This window comes from Callospermophilus lateralis, chromosome 1, assembly GCF_048772815.1.
Source record: "Callospermophilus lateralis isolate mCalLat2 chromosome 1, mCalLat2.hap1, whole genome shotgun sequence".
Lineage (NCBI taxonomy): Eukaryota > Metazoa > Chordata > Mammalia > Rodentia > Sciuridae > Callospermophilus > Callospermophilus lateralis.
In genome coordinates, this window is record NC_135305.1 from 79559358 (window position 1) to 79585960 (window position 26603).

At 38.0% G+C, this 26603-nt stretch overlaps 1 protein-coding gene across 2 annotated transcripts in view; it reads right to left on the reverse strand.

The window, feature by feature from the left end:
- Rapgef5 (Rap guanine nucleotide exchange factor 5) overlaps positions 1-26603 on the reverse strand; it is a 227329-nt gene that overhangs the window by 179779 nt on the left and 20947 nt on the right. For both annotated transcript variants that reach the window (XM_076835279.2, XM_076835269.2), the window contains exons 2-5: positions 9242-9289; positions 7277-7383; positions 2426-2547; positions 779-947 (exon numbers count right to left, since the gene is read on the reverse strand). In XM_076835279.2, the coding sequence (XP_076691394.2) occupies positions 779-947; positions 2426-2547; positions 7277-7383; positions 9242-9289 (446 nt within the window). The remainder of the gene's footprint in view (positions 1-778; positions 948-2425; positions 2548-7276; positions 7384-9241; positions 9290-26603) is intronic.

A 26603-nucleotide genomic window follows, 5' to 3' on the forward strand; every position in this document is an offset into this window, starting at 1 on the left:
CTGAAATTTTAATTTGTAACTCATTTCTGAAATAAGCTTGTCACTATCACTATAAACAAAGGCATGGCAAAGTCTCCATATCATGACTAAAGTTTTGTTCCTAAGCCTCTTCTAATTTTAATTAATTTTAATCATACAGTGATTCAGTATCTTCATGTGATAATGATTCACGTGTTTTAATTTGCCAAATATTGCATCTAGATTATTTTCAGAAATGTCTGCGGAGCTCTTTCTTAGCAAAGTCACGACTTGGAATGGTGGTTAAGAAGTGAGTTATTATTTCATTTCATATTTAAGCCCAATCATAATTATTCCTAATTTAGATCATCTACTCATACAGCAATGGTAAATCAGGAGCAGTGTGGTGCAGCTGGTGAGGCACGGACATCTGGGACTTGAATACCACATTGGTCATTTAGGAATTGGATTTAATTTTCAGCAATTTATTTTACCTTTGTGAACTTGCATCTGAAAAATGGGAATAGTTCTTTGGAATATGGCAGACATCATTATCTAAAGTACATGTATGAAGACACGAATTGGTGTGAATATTCTTTGTTACAACTAGAGACATGAAAAATTTGTGCTCTATATGTGTATTAAGAATTATAATGCATTCTGTTGTCATATATAAATTTAAAAATTGATTTAAAAAATTGGAAAAGTACAACTACCTCCTAAACTGGATAGTGATCTTAAAGAGCATAGCAAAGTCTCTGGACACAGTACACATTCTCTAAGAATCATCTAACAATGGCGCATGATCACCCCCACTTACAGCTCACAGATGCCAGCTCTCGCAGGAATGAGAGGAACAAGTTGCAACAGAAGTTTGACGCCATTTTGCCATTCTTCTTCTCTTTCAAATTCACAGTACAGGTAGCTACATTCATCAGATGAAAACTGGTAGAAAACATAAGTATCTTGAAAATACAGATGCTGGTCCACTGTTTGAAATTAAAAAAAAAAAAAAGATATGGATCGGTTTTTTTTAAGTATATAGTTTAGACAATCAAAATAAAACAATAAATTGAAAACCCAATAATTATTAAGGGGAAGCCAGAGGTAAGACTATGATTCTACATTGTAAGCTCATTCATGTTCACTATCCCATTGAATTGAAAAGGATTTATTGGCTAGTCTATTTTGATTACTTGAAGTTTTGCCAGCATATTCACAAGATTTTGATAATTCTTCTGCTTCAGAGACAAATGTCAATAAAATCAATACTGACTCAAAGAGGATGGCAAGAAATGTTTTTCAGTGTCCCGAAACAAGCTAATATATTTAATTTCTTCACTGACACCCAATTACTACATGACAGCAAGTTTTAAGTTAGCAAGATTCATGGTTCTCAACTAGGTGTGACTGTGCCCCCCTCAGAAGACATTTGGTGATGTCTATAGACATTTTTGGTTGTCATAACTCTAGTGTGTGTGTTTGTGATTATGGCACTTAGAAGGCAGAAGAAAGGGATGCTGCACAAATTCTATTACATACAGGATAGCATCTGCAACACAGACTTGCCCAATCCAAAATGTCATTACTAACATGGTTGGAAACCCACAAGTGAAGGAATTATAAGTTGTAGACTTTTCCAAAAAAAAAAAAAAACACAAAATGAATGTTCTATTAACCAGAAGGCTGAACCTAGCAAGTGAGCTGATAATACCTCCATTCCACAAAAGCAGTTAACTGATTTTCTAAATAAGAGTATTAGGTGCTAGGTATTATTGACTAAGAAGATTACAACCATGTCCCCATCTGTACCACTCTTTCACAATGGCACCAGGGGTATGCTCTCAAAATTCATACCTATAAAGAAAAAAAAAAAAAAAAGACCTCTCAGTGATGAGCCAGCACCTGAGAGATTTGCACTAAAGAATCCAGATTGCTAGGTTTCTAATCTTTCAATTCCCTGGGCTCGACTAAGAAAAGAGATATCACCATCTATTTTAGATTCAAGTTAACATCTATTTTCTATCCTGTTTAAACAGCTAATCTTCATAGGTCATATCTTGAAGCATTCATGATTACTTAGTCAGTTAAAATGGCATACACGTCCCACTCACAAAATCAGTTTCTGATGATTAAGTACAGCAAGATAAATAATACATTCAGAGCAAGCAACTAAAGATGTCACTGATTAAAAAATTTTGTGAGTAGAATCTTGAGTAGAGAAAGGAGAGGGTGAGGGAAAGACCTTTTACAGGTATTAGTCTCTAAATCAACAAGTTCCTAATTATTCTTTTAGAACATGTGAATAAAAATAAGTGAATCAGAAGATGACTTGGTACTTTTAATTAGAAAATAAAAATGATTGTAGATACTTACCTTCAAAAACAATTTCCATCCAGGTTGTGACATCCTCTAGAAACGCAAATATATTTTGGTCAAACAGCTTAATAAAGTATATAATACTAACCTGATGACATGATTCCCATGTCTAGTAGGAGCTGCCAGACTCCTATGGCCATAGATCTGCACTGGACAAAAGGACAATGTTCGAGAAGCCAGTCGACTAGTTCTGACCCAACACAGCTCCTCCTGGACAAAAGCAAAGCCATTCATAATGAGAAATTGGCCCCATATTTTCCTCTAAATAAATAAATATGTTATGTATAATGTCATTTCCTTTCATATTCTTGCTTTTTTAAACATTTGTTCAAGCAAGCCAAGAACAAATGACATAACCTCTTATTCATCTTTCAGATTAATGCTTAAATATCACTTCTTAGGGAAAACTTAAGAGTTAAATCCTCTTATAGTTTTTCTTCAAATTACCTTTATGTAGTAATCCTACATCTTTTCAAGTGAATAATATTTGTTTCTGCCTCCAGAAAATAATTTTTAGGAAAACAGTGACTTTGTACAACTTACTGTGAATCCCCAACAATTACAAAAGCCTGAGGCACAAAATAAGTTCTCAAAATAAGTTCATAATGTTTGAGTAAATAAAGGAATACATTTAGCAGCCCTTTATATACATAGTGCTTCTGCCCTAGTAAAGCCACACTGTTCAAGTTGGTGGTGATAAACTCTGGTTCAACCATTTGTAGATTTTTATTTAGTCCCTTTGAGAACAAAAAATTTCAAGAAGGCAGGACAAAATTGTAACCACAGCAGGTGAAGAATAGTTCTATTTATGATTCTTCCAAGATTAAGCCCCAAAATTTGTCTCAAGCAACAAATTTGATTGTTTAAATTATATTAGAAAGTTGCACAATCTAGTTAAATAGCCTAGATCGTAAGTCCATAGATCCAGCTATATGTGTAACCAAATATAAAATACCTTCTTTGTACTCTGTCTTAAAACACAATAATGCCACAGCCTGGTTACTACAAACAGTATCTTCATGCCTACTTTTCCATCAGTATCAGCCTCAGGGTAAAAACAAAACTTTCTGAAATATGCTTCTTCATTTGCAGAAATGTCATTGAATTCCACCCTTCGTTATGAGAAAAGAGGGTGGAATTATATTAAAATGTTAAAAAGAGAAAAAAGAAAGAAAATTAAAAAGAGTGGCATCATGTATTGGCGATCTTTAGTCTACAGTCAGTATTGAAGGACCAGAGATGTCATTATTTATTTGTATTCCTAAAATAGAAGTACATTTTTTCTATCTCTCGTGATTGGCATGGTCACATATACCTCGGAATCATACCTAACTGACAATACATAGGACTGCTATAAGGTGCTATGTTTTCAGGGATACAGGAAAATAGGTAATGAACTTCTCTGCTGAGATACTTGGTCAGACATTCTAGCTTTTGATGAAGCATGTTTTGGGGTAAAGTGTCACTATGGAAAAGATAATCTAAGGCACATAAGCCAGTTTCAGACGTGTTCACTTGCAAGTTAACATGAATGAAGACAACAGAAAGATTAAAAGTCAAATATACAAATGTTTTTTAAACAAAATGAGAAAACAGATATCAACAAAAGAGACAATTAGATCAAATGGTTGATATTAACTTCTAATTTTACAGGACACCTTTGATGTTCAAGGTTCAAAGTGTTAATTAACTAATTCCTCAACGCCTCTCTCAATTAACCAGTGTCTCTGGCTTTGAGAGCAATTTTGTCCTGTGGATTAAATGCTGTATCATCTGAATTCATTTTCTTAAAACAATGCAGCTTCTCAGCCTGCTGAGTGTATGACATCACTTGGAATATAGACCCACACAATAAAACATTTATTTACTAAACAAACCACCAAATTGCAAAAGGTGGCTATGTGGATACATCTGCTTGTGCAATGGTGATGTAGACCAGGCTTCTCGGAATTTTGCTGAGGAGTTATCCAGGAGGGAAGGGGAATCTTGTTAAAGTACAGATTCTAAAGGCTCTGTGGGACCTGAGAGCCCCACTCCTAATCAGCCCTCAGGTGATACTGTTGACCACAAAGCCCCACTCCCCCACCTCTCCCTTCTCTTTGGGAAAGACTCAATCTGTTTGGAGGGCAGGGCTCTAAGCCCATAGTCTAGAACATGGTATTACTGTGACAATCTTAATGGATACTGTGCCTCACTTTCAGATAAGCTACTGTTTCCTTTGCATGTGATCCTTTTCTACACCTCCCCTAATTCTATCATACTATGTTTAAATCACTTTCAACCATCCACCTGTACCAGGGAAAACATGAGGGATAATGATAAGCACTATCGTTAATATCACTAAAGCAAACAAAATGAGGCAAATCGCCTCTGCATTTAATACCTAGACCCCTGAATTGCTGACCAAGTCTGCAATAATCAGGTCAAAATATCATCATCTCAGCACAGCAAGAGCAGTGAGAAAACAAACAGAGATGGTTGGAATAGAGCAACTTCATTACTGACAGCAGTTTTTACCCACAGTGTATTTTCAGACTTGTATTCAATCCAGAAATTGTTCCCGGTACATGCAGATCTAACTGCAGTTGCAATTCTAGGTAGGAACACTGTGATATAGAGGTGCTGGAGCTGCAAAGCTTTGTGATTGCTATAACAAAACATGAATTTTACTAATCTCTGGAGTGGAAAATTCGTTTTTTCTTGGCCTCCTCCTCTCTCCCATTACAATTTTAGCAATTAAGTAACAGTAATGCATATGCTAACCTCAAATGTAAGTGGGATGGTGGTATTTAGTGACTTATTTATGCAAAGGAAATGAAGTCTCAGAAGCCAGTGGGACTCCTCCTACAGTATGAAATGAACAGAAAACTTTTCAAAGTCTTGGAAGTGAATTCTTACATAGTACATGGAGAACACTTTACTTCAATTTACTACCAGACAAATGAAAATGATCCACTCAAAGCAATCATACTAGCACTTCATCTTTAAACTCAGTACATTAATCAGTCTTTAGATTATAAAAGAAAGTTGTTCTGTTCCAATCACAGCAAAACACACACTCCAGGCTCTGTTCTCACTAAATTCTAACTGTTCTAACTTGGGTAGATGGCTCTTTTTCCTGATTAACATATACCTCCCAATTCCCTTTTCAATCTACATCCATGGAGATCTCAACAAATGAAAATAAGAATAGGAACAATGAGAGCTCTTACACATAGCCTATGCAGTAACTGAAATTAATCCTATGAGCTTACTCAACTAGATCCCAAGACTCACAGGTATGATTTTACTTTTTTAACAAGTCAGATGGGCCCAAAGTTGATACCATCACCTACTGAATAAATGAATCAGAGAAAGACAGGTAGACAGACAGACAGAAATAGGTTCTATATGAAGTAGACCAACCACCACAGCCCCTCTTGGTTCCTGTCCTGTTGATATGGCCTGGACTATGAACTAGTAATTCTCACACTTTGGGCTATGAATTTCAAATGAAAAGAACAGGACATAATGGAGCTTTTTCAAGATGTTCATGAAATCAAATATGCAAAAGCATTGTTCATAAACAGAACAGGTCATGTTTAGCCGATAGCATCTTTTCAAAACTTACATAAAGCCTTATGTGATTTAATACAGGACCTTAAAGGGTTAATTCATTGTGGTTCCTCCCCACACTTCGTATTTTCTTAATTAATGGCTCCTAAGAATACATAATCTGCCAAATTTTTATATTAAAAAAAATGGTTGGTTGCAAGGAAAAGTTACTGTTTAAAGGCCTGCAGGAACTTTCTAAGACATGAAAGTACTCTGTATCTTCACAGTGGTTACACAGATAATGATTACATAAGTATACAATAAATAAAAAACTTATCAAGATGCATACTTAAGACTTGTGCATTTTATCGTATATAATTTATGCCTCAATAAAGAAAAGTCCTCTTCTTCCAATAGCCTAAGTATCGCTATCCCCAGAATCCAGGCCATGATGAAATGTTTCCCATCTGTGGCCAGTGGAAAAAACAGGAATATTATAAATATGAATTTTTCATAAAACTAAATTTATTTAACTGAAAAGAACATCCTTTATTCTGAGAATACGTCTCCTTTTTTTGTACACGTTTATTCTGAGTACTGTTCCTATTCTTTATGGTATTAAAATGTCATTTCTTAAAGAAGAGTAATAATAAATGATAGTAGTTTATATTTGTTTTATTTTTATAATTTTCTTCTGGTATCATTTGGTATGGCTTCATATCTTCACCTGGCAAAATAAAGAGCTGATAATCCACTTTTGGCTTTCCGTAAATTGCAAACAAGTGCTCCAAACTTTGTAAGGAATCACACTATTGGTCAGTTTTACTCTAAACTTGGCCAAGAACGTACTTGCTTACTTGAATATATCTCTGCCCTTACTCACTAGCAGGGTGGGTAAGCCTCATGTTCCACCAATCTGCCTCTCCCCACTTTGAACAGTACCTTTTATGGAATTCACTCTCACCTGGAGGGTGAGGCAGCTCTCTCTCTGCTTATGGACTGCCAAAGAATCCCCACAGGAGCATAATTAAATCCTTGAAGAAGGGACCTGTATTTCTAATTATTTTTCAGGACAACACACAGTCAAGAAAATATAAAATACCACATCTCAGAGGAAGCACAACTGAATCTACACTTGTAGCTGGGTATTCTGTACCCTAACTTCAGAACCAGAGCCTTACGGTAAACAAACAGAAGAGAAGTTTAACAAAAGAAAAGTTATCACCAGAATCCTCCACAGACAGAACACAGCAACCCCTCCACTGCTGGTACTGATATGACCCACCTCTCTATGATCAAGGTCACAATTTAACACAAGCTGGGTTTTTGTTGTTGTTGTTTTGTTTTGTGAGTTTTTTTCTCCCTGAAGGAAAGTTTTTGATATGGTGTTAAGAAACTGTGTTACCTGTAAAACCCCTTAAGGTTCACTCTGTCCTTCACCAGGTCAGCAGCCTGAACGATAATAATATTTCTCAGTGCTCTTCCTGCACATGAAGAATTCTCTCCATAAATCTGAATGAAAAAGACAAACATTCATTGTAAATGTAGGACAATAACATGATAATGTGTGAGCTCCCAATAGCATGCTATATATAAAAAATCATGACCAAATCCCTAAGCTTGAGACACATTTTAGCCTATGTAGCTACAGACCTATAATTACCTTATTTTATTTTAGCTACTGGTCCACTTATGCTATTAAGCTATAATAACTATTTTCCAAATTCTAAAAGTTCTTTTCCTAAATGTAATTATAAATAATTTCCTTTTAAAACACAAAGCTTTTTTTACACCTACTATTTTTTAAATATAGTGTTTCTATCACTGCAGCAAGTTGAAGAATACTTATATACTAACTCTGCCATATTGATAATGCATTCATATAAAGGTCTTGGAAGATGAAAAAATAATTTTTTTCCTTATTCAGTGAACATCTTGAACCATGACACAATTTGACAGCAGGCTGCTTTGCTTTGAAGTGATATTCAACTGCTGAACTCACAGCTAATTCCAAGCATCTTGGTTCCATCTATAGTATTTCACAATTCCATCTATCAGATAAAAATTTCATTTAGCTTCTTTTTTAATCTTTTAATTCCCTCATATGAGCCTCTGATTCTTAGAGATGAAGGAGGCTACTTCTCAGCTCTGGAGAAGTCTAGGTCTTCCTTTCTAATTGCGCCTTCCTCTGTAGCAGCACATAAGCAAAAGAAGCTAAATGAAAATGAGCTATCTGCATAACACAAATACTCATGAAAATTTGTAAATGTTGGTAGGTGCAAGCTTACATCTTTTTAAATGTTTACTGGTAAATTTGTTGTTGTTGTTGTTGTTGTTGTTGTTGTTTTGGTGGTGGTGCTGGGGATTGAACCCCAGGCTCATGCCTACTAGGCAAGCAATCTACCATGTGGCTATGTCCCCAGTCCTATTGGTGAACTCTTTTTGAACCTATAAAACATTTATGCCTTCTCTTGAAGCAAATAAATTGATAATGTCTTGATAATGACTTGACAGGGAACATGTTAACCCTGTCCTTATACTTCTTTAATTATCCCAATACTGTCACCAAAATGCAACCTGATGAGAAAGTGAAAAGGGCAGGAAATTATTTAGCTTTAACATGTAAACATATTTAAAAAAAAAAAAAAAATCAAAACTTGGAACAAGTCAGATGACAGAAAGTATTACCAAGGAAGAAGTATGAGTCAGTTGACACTTGACTTGTCCTGACATCACAGAAGCTTCATTCAATCAGTCATTCAAGAGACATTGATTGAGCAGCTGCCAATGTCAGGTCTTTTCTAGATGCTGCAGTTACAGTGGGGAACAAGGTAGAAAACATCCTAGCCCTCAGAAAACTCAGTCTCCTGGTATCCTAGGGAATGTAAATGTTTGTAAACTAATTCTTTAATGCAACACAGAAAAGATGTCCCTATCTTTTCTCAGCATTGAGCACACAGGATGTATCTCTCCAGTAGATAACTATACACATACATCTTACACAGTTTTCAGTGTAAACTCCTCACTATTTGCAAAATATGCCATTTCTATCAATACCAAAAAATTGAAAAATATATTACATATTTACTCTGCCACATGGATAATGCATCCATATAAAGGGTGTAGAAAACAAGAATTACCCACACCCATCCTGTGAACATCCTGCATCATGACACTGTGAATAGAGCATCTCAAACACTTTCCCTGTGTCATCCCTGGTGGGTAGAAAATGTGATCACTGCAGAATCTTTGCAAAACCCCATGAGGTCAGGAGCAGAGGCAACAGCAATAACTGAAGAATTCTGCACCAGAATTTGTGAATCATTGTTACAGAAAATGCAATAAGAGAATGAAAACTGAAAAATCATACCTGAGGAGTATGTTCAAGGTACGGATTGGAAATTCTTCTTGACAGAGTCTATTTTAAGAGAAAAACAAGAGGAAAAATTAGAATCAAGGAAACCTTTGTACCAAAGGCAATAATGGTAGGCCTGGGAGGTATATCTGCTAAAAATTGAGTTTAAATCTCAGCCATGGGCCATATGGGATTAGCCTCCTTATTCTGACTTGGTGCTTCTGGTCAACATTCATACCAAAAGGGCCTCAGGATAGTCTACTTGGCCAGCTCCCAAACTAGGAAGTACAACCAACAAAAGCAACATAGAAAGTCTGGGATTCTGTCCTCATCACTTTATTCTTAATGTGATTGGGATTCCATTTCTCCTTTTCATGTCCATGTTCACCACCTCCACTCAGACCCTCATCACTGTCCACCTCAACTGATACATCAGCTTCCCAGTGGATTTCTCTGTCTTCTAGTCACCCCGCTTCAAGCCATCCTACCAACCTTAACTAAGCAAATCTCCTAAAACCATCCCTTCCACTCAGAAGCAGGTACTTTATTGCTTGTGGGAATGAACCCTGGGTCACTGGCCCCACCACAGCCTGCCTCCCAGACATTTCTAGTGTTCTCTCTCCATCTCCATATAAGTCTTCTGCAATTGAGTAAGATCTACTTGTCAGAAGAGCATGCCGCTCATATCCCTGCCTCGGATCACACCATTTTCCATGTTAAAAACTTCCATTTTCCTTGATGCATCCCTGAACCCCAATGACTTCAAAGTCCAGGTGTGTGCATGGCCTCCTGAGTGAAGCTCCTCCCACAGGGTTTTGTTCTTCTCTGGAGCTCTTTGTTTTACTCTTATGCACACAGCAGCCCCTGGGTGCTCTGCATTGTGCAACCATTCACTCCATGGAATCCATAAGCTCATTGAAAGAGTGTTGGAAACTTGATTGCTTGGTTTTCACAACATCTAGCACACAACCTAACATCAAGATGCTTATTTTTCTATTCATTTATTTTAGCTATTCATATATCCATATCAACTAAATAAGTATTTGCTGAATGGTTTGAATTGCGTGAGCTAATTTCTCCTACCCAACAATCTTGTAAGCAGCACCATCACCCACATGTGCCTGAGCACAATGGAGAACGATTATCACTTCCTGTTGCAGTACAGGGAAAAGAACAGAGAAACCAACACTTACTGAACTTCCAGCCTATGTTTAAAAGCTCTTTATACCTCTATTCCAAGGCTTGCTGTCTTTTGAGAGCCCAGAGTTTTTAGCCTGCCGCCTCCACTTCTTAGAATAATTTGCTAAATTTACAAAATATACCACGCCACCATCTGAACCTTCTACCAAATTTTAGCCTAAAAAGAGAATTTCCATTCCACCCTGTGCCCACTCCATATAACTCCCACACTACTTATCTTTTAATTAACTTGAAATAAAATTATTGACTCTTTATCCAGAAATGCCAACTGATGCTCTGCTAAAGATGTGCAACTTGCATCATAGAAAATAAATGTTATAATCCCCACTGTTCTGGTCTACTTGCTACACATTTCCAATTGGCCTTTCCTAGGCCTTAGATCATCTGAGCTATGTATATATTCATTTATTTTTAAAACTTGCATATGTACCAGATTTATAATATGAAAATGAAATCATCGTGATAAGTTACTTCCCCCTAAACAAGAAGCATTTTAAAAATCGATCTAGCAGACAGGAAATAACAATCTTTATTACTCTTCTAATTGTCTGAATTAGCTCAAAAAAGCAAATCCTTCACATGATCTAGTTAAAGAGAAAATTTTTAGATAGAAACAAGTTCTATAAAACTAGGCGGAGGCGTTTTCACAAAAGAAAATAAACCATTTGCCTTTCTCTCTGCTGCCACCCTAAATCTGGCCGTCTCCACACTAGTATTACAGACACACAATCCCACTTAACAGAAGCATCCCCATGGATGCCTTGTTTCAAAAGATTGGTAAGGTGAGTAGATAAAGCAATGGTATTCTTTCTATACTGAATGGATAACACTGCTAGATCAGCTGCTAGCCCACAGGGAATGGACAAGAGCAACATAATAAGAACTACCTTTTATAGGACACAATTCCTGGATTTGTTGTCAGAAACTCCTGTGAAGCCCTCTCTTAACTGGTCCCAGGTGAGCTCTGTTTCATTAACACTTGAGTCCAGTAGTTCTCAAATTTGTCCACTGAGCTGGGGTGGGTAGCCACAGGGCTCTTTGGGGATCTCAGTAAAGTACTGACTGACCCCTTCAACATTTTTAAAAATAACTCTTATAACTCTGTAGTTCTGAAGAAACCATTTTATGAAGTTTTCAGTATTGATCAAAAATAGCAAGGACCAAAGATGTAAGAAGAAGAAAAAAAAATAACATGAGGATTATTTTACCCATTACCTCATTTTTACTAGGTAATAAAAAAGAACTATTAGTTAATTTTATGGGCCTACTGGCTGCTGCTCTAACTCACCTGGAGGACCACTCTCAAGCATTTACCCGGAGAACATCACAGTACCACCCTAGAAAGTGCAAACCCCTCTTAATATCCTTCCCTGAATACACAAGTACTCAAGCTGTTTTCCTCCTACCTTTGAATCTCCTGATTTTCCTTCTCCCCTCAGCATTCCAGGGCTTCATTTCAAAGCTCCAATAGTAATTTACTTCCATTCATTTCATATTTATGAAGAAGCTACTGAGCTCATTGTCAACCACTGTGAGAACTTCCAGAAATAGACACAACAAAAAAAGAAACCAACCCTTTGTGTGTGTGTATGTGTGTGTGCACACGTCTGTATGCACATGCGCATGCACTACTGGAGATTGAATCCAGGTGCACTCTACCACTGAGCTACATACCCCACCATCTATTTCTTATTTTGATAAAGGTTCTCACTAAATTGTCTAAGCTGACCTTGAACTTGAGATCCTCTTGCCTCAGCCTCCCGAGTCACTGGGATTACAAGTGTGTGCCAACTATACCAGCTAAACCACCCCTCATTTATACAACCCCTTTATCAGAAGATACAGGACTTAAAGAATGCTTAAAATCCATAGAATTCTCCTCCTTGGTTCTGATTTTCCTATTAGTTTGCTCTATAATCTCAGGTGGCTAGTCTGCCAAGGCCAACCATCCTCTCAAAGGACCTCAGCACAGCATCTCTTAGACACGAGGCACTGACAAGGTGACAATTCCTTTTCCTCTCATCTCCAACTGCTAGAGCTATGTAATCTAGATAACTCACCAAAGACACTACACCCCAGAGAGAGAGGGACAGGAACAACACAAACAAAAAGGGATTTTACTATTAATTTGTTTTTCTTCCTTTCCATTTTAATGAACCACAGAGAATGGTTCCCCAAATGATTCTAGGCAAACTTCATATTTTGAACATTTATTAGAAAACTGCAATTACAAAATGGACTTCCAGAAAACAAAATAATGGCGTAACTCAAAAGGATAACTGATGAACAACAATACATTACCATATTTTTTTTTTAGTTCAGTGCCTTCTCAATTTAAACTATAATAGTCCATGAAGCTGGGTCTGAACCAAACATGGAATTCATTCCAGAGGTGCTAGAAATATCTTGCTGAACATGTTTCACCAGATCTTAAAGGGGATGCCTTAGTACCATCCGCAGTCCAGTTACTTTGGTGACTAAGAACAGAAATGAAGAGAGAAAGACTTCAACAGTCACACTTCAATAGTCACAGAAATATGACCTGCCTTAGCAATATGAACTAATAAGAACTACTAGATTTGTTGACAATGCAAGAATTTGGCTCATGACACAGCTTTTTGTCACCTTCAGCCATTGTCCCTTTTCCCATTCTGGGTGGTCAAGTAGAATATGAGGATGGAATGGTAGAATAAGTACACTGAATTTCTTAGAAACCTAGGAATACAAAAAGCCTCTATAAGTAACTCATAAATATGACAAGTTTAAGAGATTATAGAACAGAATAAAGGTTGTGATCTGTTAAGCTCTCCAGAAGATTTCTGAGACTGTGGGTCCTTCGTAAGCCCCAGGATAAACTTGCATCTCAACGAAAGCTTGATTAAGATTAAAAGGACAGAATCCCAGGCAGTCTGCACAGGCATCATAAGTTCAGTGCAAGGAAAACAGGAGACAGGAGACAGCTGCTGAGGCAGAAGGGCAGGGAACACAACTCTTTCTGTCAGCTCTGTTTGCAACTTGGGTCCACAACTGTTTCCTGAGGGATCCAAGGGACATGCCCAAGACAATAGCCAGTCATAGCCAAAAAGGCCATTTGTAATAACATCTCAACATAGCATGGCCACACCAAAGTCAATGATGATCTTGAAATTACATTTTTCCACTGCCCTGTGATGTGATAAGAAAGCAGAACAAAAGGAAGGTGACAGGGCTGGGGATGTGGCTCAAGCGGTAGCGCCCTTGCCTGGCATGCGTGCAGCCTGGGTTCGATCCTCAGCACCACATACAAACAAAGATGTTGTGTCTGCCGAAAACTAAAAAATAAATATTAAAATTCTCTCTTCTCTCTCTGTCTCTCTCTTTAAAAAAAAAAAAAAATAAGGTGACAAAAAGGAAAGGCTCACTGGGCACCTCCTTTGTCTTAAGCATCGCTCCTATACTGTACACACATATTCCTATTTTTATAGGTAAGAGGCCAGAGGGTCAGAGAAATAATGTGTTTTACTTAAGGTTCCAGAGCTGTAAAGTTTAGAACCAGGACTGAGACAAAATTTTGATTGATTCCAAAGTCACCCTCTGTTATAATGCTACATATTACTAAATAATAGTATTAGAGTTCCTATTATGTGTCAGAGACCAGACTAAATATTTTACCTGAATTGTATCACTTAATCCTTGAAAACCTACAAGGTAGGTACTATTAATTTATTTTGAAGATGACAAAAGTAGACTTAAAAGAGGTTAAAAATTTTGCCCAGTTTGCAATTCAAGCCTACCTTTAGTTATACTAAGAGTATCTAACTACATTAAGAAGTCACAAATAGTCTCTTCAAGATCCAGTGGTTCTCAATCCTAGATGTAAATAAGACCACCTATTTACATTTTATTCAGGCTACTGAAGAAAAACAAAACAGATACCATTTCAGTATCCCATCCCAGGCATACTGAATGAGAATCTCTTTCTTCTGGGAGTTCCCCACGTGGCTCTAATGTGCAGCCAGGTTTGAGTAAAAGCCATAAAAATAAGTGATTGAGAATGACAGCTGGATCCTCTCCTCACCGGTTTCAGCCATGGGGCTTGGGGCACTCTTCTCCTATGCACGACCTGCTGAAGGAAGGGGGGCGAGAGTCATTTGCCAACAGCTCTGATATCTGTGGCAAAGCCTCCAAGCGACTTGTGCAAAACAAAGAGCCGCTGTTAGTCAATTCTCGCCCTGCACCTACTCATGTGGTATGTGTTTCCATAGAGCCCATCCTAGACAGCCCTAAGCCATCAGAGCACAGTACCTGCGTACCTTCTGAAAGGTATGCCTTTTTAATAGCATCCCAGCATTAAACTCAACTTTGACTTCCCAGTATTAAAGGCTACATTCTAGTATAAACACGTTTCCCTACTTAAAAGCTACAGTAGAAAAAGCAAAGTGAGTTCTGGGATAGTTAGAAAAATTTCACAATCTTGCCTGCCTAGGAAGATAAATCAGCAAGAACCCAAAGCTTTTGGGAAAATATATAATCTAGGTACAATGGAAACAAATCCCAAAGCTTCATCGATTTGACTTTATTCAGTCCTTGGGAAATTATTTTGGGGGGCTATCTTTAAAAACAAGAGAATAATTTTGCCTACTAGGGTGGGCTTCCCTGGTTAATGTAATCACAGAAAACCCTTTAAAATTTAGGAATCTATTAACTAAAAGTTTAGGGAAAAAAAATATTTAAATCAGAAAGTTTACCCCCACTTGTCACTGAATTTCCTATTTTCATAACATGAACCGACCTCATCATACCTGGACCCTTCCCACAGCAGCCAATCTGAAGTAGCTCCCACTGTTCAAATCTGGGACACTCTGAGGAGCAAAATAAAGAGTGAAGGTATTGAATTACAACTTACAGAATAATCTATCCATGAATCTATACTGATGTAAAGAAGTAACAGAAGCAACAAATGGGAGTGGAGGAGAAAAGACAGCCTTTCCTCACAGAATAGTTCTACTTACTAAATGCAATAAAAAGAGGAAAACAAAAGCACCATTGAGGAAATAACACAAAAATAAATGCTGAGACAAGAATCATCAACGCATGCTTAAATGAGATATAGGATATTTGCACAGTGTCAAAGTATCTCTCCTCAAGATACTTAGTAAGTACAGAGGAGAACATAGTCACTTAACAGTGGAGCTTAGCAGATTCCACCTTAACAAAGTGATAAAAACCATCGTCTATCAGGTGACATGATGACATCATCTATCTCCTGATGCCAAGAACTGCGATTGGCAATTTTAATGGTATATTTGTCAAAATGTATATCTGAAATTTTCATAAGAAAATGCCTGACAGCTCCGAAATAAGAGACATTCTTTAAAATAACTAGTCTGAACTCTGCTAAAATTGATTACTCTTGGAGAGGCCAAGAGAAATTGAGGAAGTATCCCAGATTGGAGATCGAACAACACTGCCAGCCAAAGCACTGTGTGACCCTGGACTAGGACAAGGAACTTAGTAGGACAACTGGAACAAGTCTGAATTTTAGAATATAGATCAATGCTGGTTTTGAGAACTGTACACATGGGGTTATGTAAAAATGTTAGCATTAGAAGCAACTGGGGATGGTTCCGAGGGAACTCTCTTGGCACTATTTTTGCAACTTTTAAGGCTAATTTTTTTTTTAAATAGTCAAGGGTTTATTGTTGTTGTTTAAGTAATGGTCTCTTTCACCCCTCCAAGTGCAGACTCAGGAAAACATTCAAATATCATTCCCAAATACAGCATTTATTTCTTTGCTAGATGCTGTATGCCCTCAACATGATTTCCTCAGGCTACACCAGGGAACACCTCTACTAGCTTTCTTATCTGCTTTGGCCTCCAGAACCTTCACACAAATCAGATTAGTCTCCCTAAAACCTCTCTTTTCATATCACCTTATTTAATTTATTTTTATTTTTTTTTTTCATACTGGAGGTTGAACTCAGGGGTGCTCAACCACTAAGCCACATACCCAGCTCTTTTTTTATATTTTATTTAGAGACAGGGTCTCGCTGAGTTGCTAAGTGCCTCACTAATCTGCTGAGGCTGGCTTTGAACTCACAATCCTCCTGCCTCTGGCTCTGAACTCACAATCCTCCTGCCTCAGCCTTCTGAGTTGCTGGGATTATAGGTATGAGCCCCCACACCAGGCATGTCTTCTTCTTATTATTATTATTATTATTATTATTATTATTATTCCAGGGATTGAACCTAGGGGGCTTAACCATGGAGCCATATTCCCCAGTTTTTTCTTATATTTTATTTACAGACAGGGTCTTGATGAGTTGCTCTGGGCCTCACTAAGTTGCTGAGGTTGGCTTTAAACTTGTAATCCTCCTATCTCAGCCTCCCAAGCTGCTGGAATTAAGGCATATGCCACTCACCTTATTTTTAAAAAATTAAACAAATAATAATAATAAAACAGCTTCCCCCAACCCAGTGCTCCCAGCCACTCACTGCTCAAGTCTTCACCCTAGCAGTCAGAACCCTCACCACCTGTCCACCCAGTCCCTAACTGCACTTCCCTCGTAGGAACTCCCCGGTCCTCTAGAGAAGCAAGTCCTCTGAAGCCATGTGCCTTCTTATCTCTGCACCAAATCCTTGCCACCACCTCTGCCCTGTGTAGTTCTCTACATTTCTGCACACTGCCCTCCTTCAATCCACACAAGTGAAACATAAAGCCCATCCAAGCTTGAGCCTTTCAATGATTAATCTCATTCTCCAAACCCTACAGCACTTGCCTCTACTGGCCACTTAAGTAGAAAACCTCCTAGCTCCATCTGTGGTTTCTTGCCATCTTTCCTCAACCAGTCTCAAACCCCAGTGGGATTTATGCCTTCTGTAAGTCTAGGCCCTTCTATGATGTGTGGCAGGAACTAATGGTCCAGTGGTGACATTTTCCAATGGCACCAGGTCTAGTGATCCCTGAATTCTCAGGCCAAGTGGTAAAGCATATACACCTCAAAAATGTGCTAAGCCCACTGTCACCTCTATCCGGCCTCCATCAACCCTTTAAGTGGTCATGCATAGAATGTGCCTATAGACAGCTACATGCTGAATAACATGTGCTTGCTTTAAAAGTCACATGAATATAACTATTTCTTCATAGTGAAAATCACAAGTTGTTTTGTGTGAGGTCTTCAATAGCTTAAAAAAAAATTTTTCATATAGTTTGTTGAAATGCATCAACCCTTTAAGTGGTCATGCATAGAATGTGCCTATAGACAGCTACATGCTGAATAACATGTGCTTGCTTTAAAAGTCACATGAATATAACTATTTCTTCATAGTGAAAATCACAAGTTGTTTTGTGTGAGGTCTTCAATATCTTAAAAAAAAAGTACTCTTTTCATTTCCTAAATTATTCATATGTCAGAAAGAGAAACCTGAATTGCCAGGCATGTTGGTGCATGCCTATAATCCCAGGCAGGGAGGCTGAGGCAGGAGGATCACAAGTTTGAGGCTAGGCTCAGCAATCTAGCTAGAGACCCTGTCTCAAAAAAAAAAAAAAAAATTGTCTGTGGGGTATATCTCAGTGGTATGTGTTAGGTCCTGGGTTTGATCCCCAGCACTGCTCAAAAAAAAAAAAAAAAAAAAAGAAAAAGAAAAGAAAAAGAAAGAAAGAAAATAAAAACAGAAATATTGGAATAGCCATTTTTCTTTCCTTCCTTGGTAGCTGGAAACAAATTAGTCTCTTAGGTATTCCTTGTCAAACTACGTAAAATTTTGAAAGGCACAAAACAATGTGATAAGTAGTCTTATAGTGGAAGTAAGAAATTAAGAAATCTAGTTCTACCGTTTATTTCTCAATTACTCAACTCAGATACACAAACAGCACTAGAAAGGTCCTTCTGGGGTGACTTGGCCCATTCGAGAGCCTATTTCATCTGAACTATGTAAGAGAGCTAAGAATTCAGACTAGGGGCCCATGAATCTAACCCAGTTGCCACCTATTTTTATAAATAAAGTTTTATTGGAATATGGGGTGTCATCTGTTTACATATCCATTCTGGCTGCTTCCTACTATGGCAGCAGAATTAAGTAGTAGGCAGCAAAGCCCAAAGTACTCACTATCTGACCCTTTACAAAAAAACTTCACCAACCCTGATCTACATGGAATTCACAGAGCAGGACAAGCTCTATACTCTCCCCAGCAACATACTGTAGCATTTGACTGTCTCGCCAAAATCACCTCTGCAATTTAAGATTCTTTCTTCTACTACTTGTTTAAGGCCATTTCCATCTTCACTATGTTCCATAAAAGAAATAGCAGCCAAAAAACTGTTTTGACCTAAGATCAAAACAAAAAGTGAGAGAAAGTATTAGTCAAATGATACTAATTTAAAATTAAGTAAAACAGAACTGTACCTGAAAGGTGAGTGCTTGGTGCATGTTAACTCACGTTCATGTGCAGTACTCAGCAAATTTTCCCATGTGCAGAAACAGACATGTGGGTATCTGTTACTAGCTTGTAAGTGTCTCAAAGGAGAGAACCCTCTTTTTCACACACATCCCTGGGACATGGCAGAGTGTTATGTCACAGAGATAGGCCCATGGAACACTTTCAGAATTCTCTGCATACCAAGATACCAAGTTTCTGTTACACAAAATAATAAGTCCTAGTGATGTTCTGTACAGCATAGAACCTACAGCTCACAATGCTACATCTTATGCTTAAAATTTTGCTAAGAGAATAAGTGGGTCTTATGTTATCACCAAAAGTAATAAAGAAGATGGGAGGAGCTTTTGGAGGTGATCAGTGGGTTCGTTGCATAGATTATAGTGACTGATTCCTGGTATATTTTTGTTTTCAAATTCATCAGGTTAGGTAGAGCTTTTTGAATGTCAGTGATAACTCAATAGCATGGTTTTAAAAAATAAATGAAAAAGGAGCTGTAAAACAACTCTTTTTAAACCAGGAACTTCCAACTTCTCCACAATCTAGACAAGTCTGAACTACACAAAACTAATGCTAAGGGCCAAATATACAAAAACACTAGTGGATCCAAGAGTATAATATGTTGTTTCAAACATCTGAATCTTGCACGATACTTTCTTTGCCTGGAGTGACTTTCTTGAATACATTTAAATTTTCATATAGTTTGTTGAAATGCATTCATATATGCTCAAATTGCCCTTTAGAATTCATTTATATGTTTCCAAAGTACTTTCGATTCCAGATATTTATATTTGAATTTCCTGATTCATTATAAAAATCTTAAAAAGACAGTGTCTGTGTTTCACTCAAATGTCTACAGTGTCTAACATGATGTGCTTCATATAGTTAATGCTCATTAAGTATTTGTAAAGAAGGGGAAATTCAGCTCTCATAAATACCCTCCTTATCTCTGTTCAAATTTTCCTTAGCTATGCTCACCTTCCAGAGTCTACAGCCCCTTCCTCTGTGCATTGCACCTTCTGGAAGGCAGTCTTGCATGGTGGTTAAGAATAGAACTCTGGGTTCACATTGCTGGGATTCAAAGCCCATCTGTACCTCTTAAAAAAGTTGTGTCCTTGGACAAGTTAACTTCTTTATGCCTCTGTTTTTGTCTCTTTAGTGGATGAGATAAAAACTGTTCATAATATTATAAAGAATAAATTACTTAAGACAGTAATTCCCCAAATTAAGCATGCATCATCTAAATCTCCTAGAGGGTTTATTAGAGAGACTGCTGGGCCCCTATACAAAGTTTTGCATTTAGTAGATCTGGGGTACAGACTGAGAATCTGCATTTCTAACAAGTTCCTAAAGAATGCTAATGCTGTGGGTCCTGGAAGTACACCTTGAGAATCACTAACTTAAAATTAAGTAAAAGAGCTCAGAATGGAACCTGCAAGGTGAGTGCTCAGCGCCATGTTAACTCACGTTGTGGTGCAGTATTCCACAAACTTTGCCATGAGCAGATTCAGGAGCGTGGGTCTCCCTTACTATCTCCTAAGCTTCTCAGAGGAGAGGATCCTATTTTTCAACCACATCCCTAGAACATGGCAGAGTGTCATGCTACAAAGATAGGCTCATGGAACACTTTCAGAATTCTCTGTATACCAAGACAGAATCTTTTCACCCAAGGCTTCTCCTGGTCAGAAGGGAAAACAGGATGTGTGCAAAAGAAAATTACAACCTCCCCAGGGCTTTTACATCAAGCATCTCTTGAACATGGGTTATTTCATTCACACATTTGACCCATGAGATTAGGTCCAATTTCCCTTACTTGGGAGTCTGGAAGGGCTAACTTGGAAACAAAAGCTAATTTGTTATTAAGGTGCTTAGGGTCAAGGCACTTTCCCAATTGGGTACAGAATTGCTATGAATTTCTGTCAATAGTAGCTTGCCACCATCACTGTTTATAATCCTAGATGCAGTCAATTGTGATACAAACAAAAGTTTTACCTGGAGGCTGACAAGTAAAAACTCTGTAATTCACTCCAAATCTATAACCACTCCTGGTTATGTATCTTCCCCGGGCTCTTGAGTTTTTTACTTAAGAATTCATTATAGAATTCAAGATGCTCAAAATTAAACTACCAGTCTACCACTTCATATATACAACTTTAAAAATTCACAACACCCACTCTTCCAGGGTTATGACACCAATCCTCCGTAATTCTGTGAATAATCCTAACAGCATTGCTATAATCCCACATGCAAACCCTTGGTATCATGGAAGTTCATTTTTTCTAGTTCCCTTGAGATTATATCAATGGTTAGGAACTTTATTTCTATCTGGTGCAACTGTTGTTTAAAAAAAAAATTATCCTCTTGGCAAAGATAAGGCTAGTGTCTCTCATTGGTTAACATCTAACTCTGCCACAAGAAGGAGGCTTATGCCTTCTTTCTTTTTGTGCTAATCACAGATAAAATTGTTAGCTTTGTTGTTCTTCACTTATTTCACAAGACCCCAGTTAGCAGGCACTTAAGACTTATAGGCTTGTGAAACCTTATTCTGGGTCACATGACCCTCCTTCTTCATGCTTGCAGCAGCAGCAGCAGTATTATTATTATTATTATTATTATTATTATTATTATTATTACTATTTCTTCCTCTTTCTTCCTTCCTTCCTTCCTTCCTTCCTTCCTTCCTTTTTTTTCTTTCTTTTTTTTATATAGTACTGGGGATTAAACCCAGGGCCTTGTACATGCAAAGCAAGCACTCTACCAACTAAGCTATATCCCCAACCCCTGCATATGCTCTTAAAATCTAAATTTCTACAAAAGTTTACTATATAGCCACTTTGGTCTCTTTCACTTCCTTCTACTTTTCTAATACATTTGAACAGCAATACTAGAGAATTGAAATTTCATTCCCATCTTGTGCTGTATTCACCTATGTTTAATGTTTCCCACTATGACACCTATCACTTTTCTTTATTTGCTGAAATCAGATTCCACAAAGTTCAGGATTCATAAATATGGTCCTTTCTGCAGAGGCCCCTTCTCTATAATGGAAAGAGCCTGGTGGGTTTTGTACTGCTTTGATGCTGACAACCTTCTTGCCCTGACTGTGGCTGCTCCTTGACTTATGATAGGGTTATGTCATGCTTAGCTCATCCTAAGTTGAAAATACATCTGATACACCTAACCTCCTAGCTTGGCAACACAGTACGCTCTGCACTCCTGGTTGCTCCCCTTCCTGATTGTTTGGTGAACTGAGAGCTGCTGTTAACTGCAGCTGCCCAGCATCTCGAGAGAACACTGTACCACATAAAGCTAGCCCAGGAAAAGATCCAAATCTAAAAAAAGTATGGTTTCTACTGAATGCATATTACTTTTGAACCATCATAAAGTCAAGGAAATCTAAAGCTGAACAATAATGAGTCAGAGGCCATCTGTTTATCCTAACCCTTTCTAGCTCCTTGATGTTGGTTTACATTTCCTTCTGCCTCCACCAAATCACCTTCTTTCTCATCTACTCACTGTATTATTTCTTCTAACCTGTCTGGACATCCTTTATTTTTTTTCCTAATAAGACATCACAGAGGCTTTTGTCAAATCATTTCCCCCTCCTCCTCCCTGCAACTCTCCACTCTGGTACAAAGACTTACTACAGGGCCAGCAAACATCACAGTGGTCTCTGCAGCCCATACTCTGCAGGTCACTGTAGTGTGTGGATATCCTGGAATTCAAGGGGATTTCTGGTCCCCTCTGAAAATTCCCCTGCCAGGGTAGCAGACATCACCAACTGCCATTCTGTTCTCCCTGCTCATTAGGAACCTCTCTTAAGACTCCTGGAATGTGAATAAAGCCACCTAACACCTTCCTGGAGCTCATCTCAGCTAATCTTCAGGTAGCAGTAATCCACAGTCACCTATTACCTTCCTGAGTGTGGTCTGTGGATCAGTAGCATCAGACTCACCCGCAGGCCTTTGGACCACACAAATTCCAGGCTCCACCCCAAAAATCAAATATCCCTCAAGATATTCATAAAGGTCCTCCTGAAAAGGATTATATAGGCAAAGAGAATCTTGAAGATGTTGCTTATTCTATTTTCTCTTCTTAAGGATGAAAAATGCACATAGTCATGTTAAAAGTTAAGGCAAATAGACCTATTTTTCAGCATTTCTCAAACACATCTGACCCAGGAATCTATAAACTGTATTTATTTAATTATTTAGCTAAACACCCATTACCATCTGAATGCTCATTTACTGCTGCTAATAGAAAACAGTAAATTAGAAGGCTGTTTCAATGTTTAATCATTTGCATTTGACAATTGCAAAATATTTTACTCCTCCAAACCTCTTCTACTGGCCTGTTTACCAATGACTTGTCAGTATATATATTAGTCAGGTTTAGATATGAAGTTGCCTCTACTTTCTTGGTTGAAGAAGTAAAGAAAAACCAGGTTCCCAAAGCAGGTCACTCTGCAACCAAAAGGAAAAATGGTAAAGAGGTCAACACCAGAGTTACCAAATCCTCAGACTGAAGCTACCTGTGATTACCTCCAACTTTCTGGACACATTTTACCTCTTCTATTTTCTTTCACCATCTAAGAAGAAAGCCACATTCTGATTCCAGTTTACATATATTCCAGTAAATGACCCGAAAGCAGCTCAAAGATTTTTGATTCACTCCTTCTCTTTAAGAGTAACTGTGGGCTGGGTTTGTGGCTCGGTAGAGTGCTTACCTAGCATGTGTGAGGCACTGGGTTCGATTCTTAGCACCACATATAAACAAATAAAGTCCACTGACAATTAAAAAATATTTTAAAAAGATAACTCAGAATAAGGCATCCCATTTTAGAACTCTGAATAATTAAGCTTCACTGTGAACACCTGCAACTGTATTCCTGCTTTCTATCTGAATAAAATGAAATCACAAACATAATTTCTTTCCTAACTTAATTTAGCCCAGCTAGAGTAAGTCACAACCCTGTTTTTAAAAAGGGGCCCCTTTCAAATATGCTAACCTGATGGATTCTCTGTCTCCAGATGGAAGACCTGAAGTTATTATGGTACCCTACATTCCAAAAGCAGAAGACCAAGGACTCAGCCAACACAAGAGGCATGAGGAGACCTCTTGCTGGGGTACGTTTGCTACTCAAAGGGTTTTATAACCTGCGGTTCCTCCAAAACAATGTGCTCCCTCCATTCCCTCGCTTCCAGGCCTCATCCCTCCCTCCACCTTCACCTGGGTACAGGATAAAACATGCAGCTATTACACATGCTTTAGTGAGCTGTGACACATGAAATTATTCTGATGAAAAGTAAAAAATAAAAGTAAAGTGAAGACACAGCATAAAATCAACTACACTTCAGGCAGGATCACCTGAACCCAGGAGTTTGAGACTAGCTTAGGCAACAAAAGTGAGATGAGAACTCAACTAAGAAACAAAACAAACTAAATAGAAAAGAATATATACCAAAAATGATAACATAATGGGCTTTATGTACTGGGATCCTAGGTAGATTTTTATAACAAATATATTTACCCTTATAACTAAGAATAAAAGCTATAAAACAGCCAGGCACAGTGGTAAATGCCTGTAATCTCAATGGCTCAAAAGGCTGAGGCAGAAGGATCATGAGTGCAAAGCCAGCCTCAACAACTTAGTGAGGTCCTAAGCAATTTAGCAAGATCTTGCTCTAAATAAAATATAAAAAGGGTTGGGGATGTGGCTCAGTGATTAAACAGCCCTGGGTTCAATACCCAGTACCAAAAGAAAAAAAAGTATAAAACAACATAAAATCTCCACTCTCACCACCATCCCACCCCCATCCCTATGAAGAAATATTCACAATGAAAATGGCTACTCTTCATACATAAAAGATTAAGACCATGTCTGCAGTCAGAAAGAAATCTGAACTTAAGTGAACTCTGAATGTATTCATGGATGGGAAAGAGAGAGACAACTCCAGGCAGGACAAGGTTAAAGCTGCTGCTGGGGAGGATGAGTCTATTCATGCTCCTTCTGCTCAATGGAGTCCATTTAGTCACTCTGCCTGCCCAATGAGACCTGAGTATAAAGGAGAACATGGAACATGGAGGGATCCCTCCAAGAAGGAAAAGAAATGTGGAGAAAATCCAACAGAAACAGCAGAGCGGGAAGATATGGGGCAGTCCCTCTATTTCCAAGGGGCCCGTCCTGGATACAAATTGAGCTCTGTCCAAAATTCCTGTTCTAATAACCTCAGTGTCTGCTCTGTGACCAATTTGTTAAAGCATTTTGGATGACTTTCTCCTGCTATTGACCTGAAAACAGTCAGTTTTGACAACATCTAAACAAAACAATTCAGGAAGAAATACCTCAAAGACAAATATCAATAATTTCACTGTCTGGGTTCCCAGTAGCTGAATTTAATTGTTTGTGCAAACCAAGTTCTACCTCGGCTTGAAAAGGATGAGTGTAAGATACACAATGAATCATGATTGACAGCTATATTTAATACACTACCTGAAGGCACACAGTCAATATATTGCTAGTAGACTCTAAACCCCCCTCTGCTGCAGAGTACAGGTACTGCATTGACTACTCACTCTTGGATATGCAAACTACACATCAATATTTTAATTAATTGTGATCCTTACATATAAGACACTGGCTTCATTATGACCATGAGCAAGAATTTACACTTGTTCCCTCCTTCACAGTCTACGCTGTCCATCATATTCCTTCCTGGTTCCTGCATGCCAAACCTCCAGTAGGATACAAGTCAGTGTGCCGAAGTTATAACATGCAGACAGACAAAGTTAGCAATCCATGGGAGAAAGGAGGTTTTTAAAGATCCTTGAAATACAGCCAGGCGTGGTGGTACACTCCTGTAATCCCATTGGCTTGGGAGGCTGAGACAGGAGGATTTCGAGTTCAAAGCTAGCCTCAACAAAATGGAGGTGCGAAGCAACTCAGTGAGAACCTGTCTCTAAATAAAATATAAAATAGGGCTGGGGATGTGGCTTAGTAATCAAGTGGCCCTGAGTTCAATCCCTGGTTCTAAAAAAAAGGGGGGGGGGGAAGAGGAGGAGGAGGAGGAGATGATGATCATCATCATCCCTGAAATACATGTGCAATTAACTACTTTCCCACACAAATCTTTCACTGGGGATAAGATCAAATCACCAGGGCAGTTGTGTTTAAGCAGTTCCTAAGCTAGAGTGGAAACTATTTTAAAACTCATATATGGAAGATAAAAGCTGAATGATTGAGTCCCTTTTTCTTCTAAGAGATACGCCCCTCTCCAGGGCAGAAGGCCTATAGAAGCTTATATGTCTGCACCCTTTTGAGTTTGATATTATGTGAATTCCTTGAAACAAAAATAGTTCCAGGAAATATTCAGCTGACCAAGAACTTTCCAGAAAAAAAAAAATACATTCAGAAAGGGGGCCACAATGAACAGGTTACCAAGGATTTCTTTCTATATCTATAGCATATTTAAAAGTCATGAGTTAGAAGACCCTTGTAATGGAAAAACTTAGAACACTGTACTATTATTAAAACCCTAGGCATACTTATAACAAAGTTTTTATACCCATCTGGCTTTAAACCTATGATTTTAGAGAAAGGGTACCCGACAATGTAAATGTACTTAATGGTACTGAACTGTACACTGAAAAATGGTTAAAATGTTAAATTTTATGTTTTTTTTAAACCATAATTAAAAAACAAAACCAAATCTGGGTGTGGCTGTGCATGCCTGTAATCCCAAACTCGGGAGGCAGAGGCTG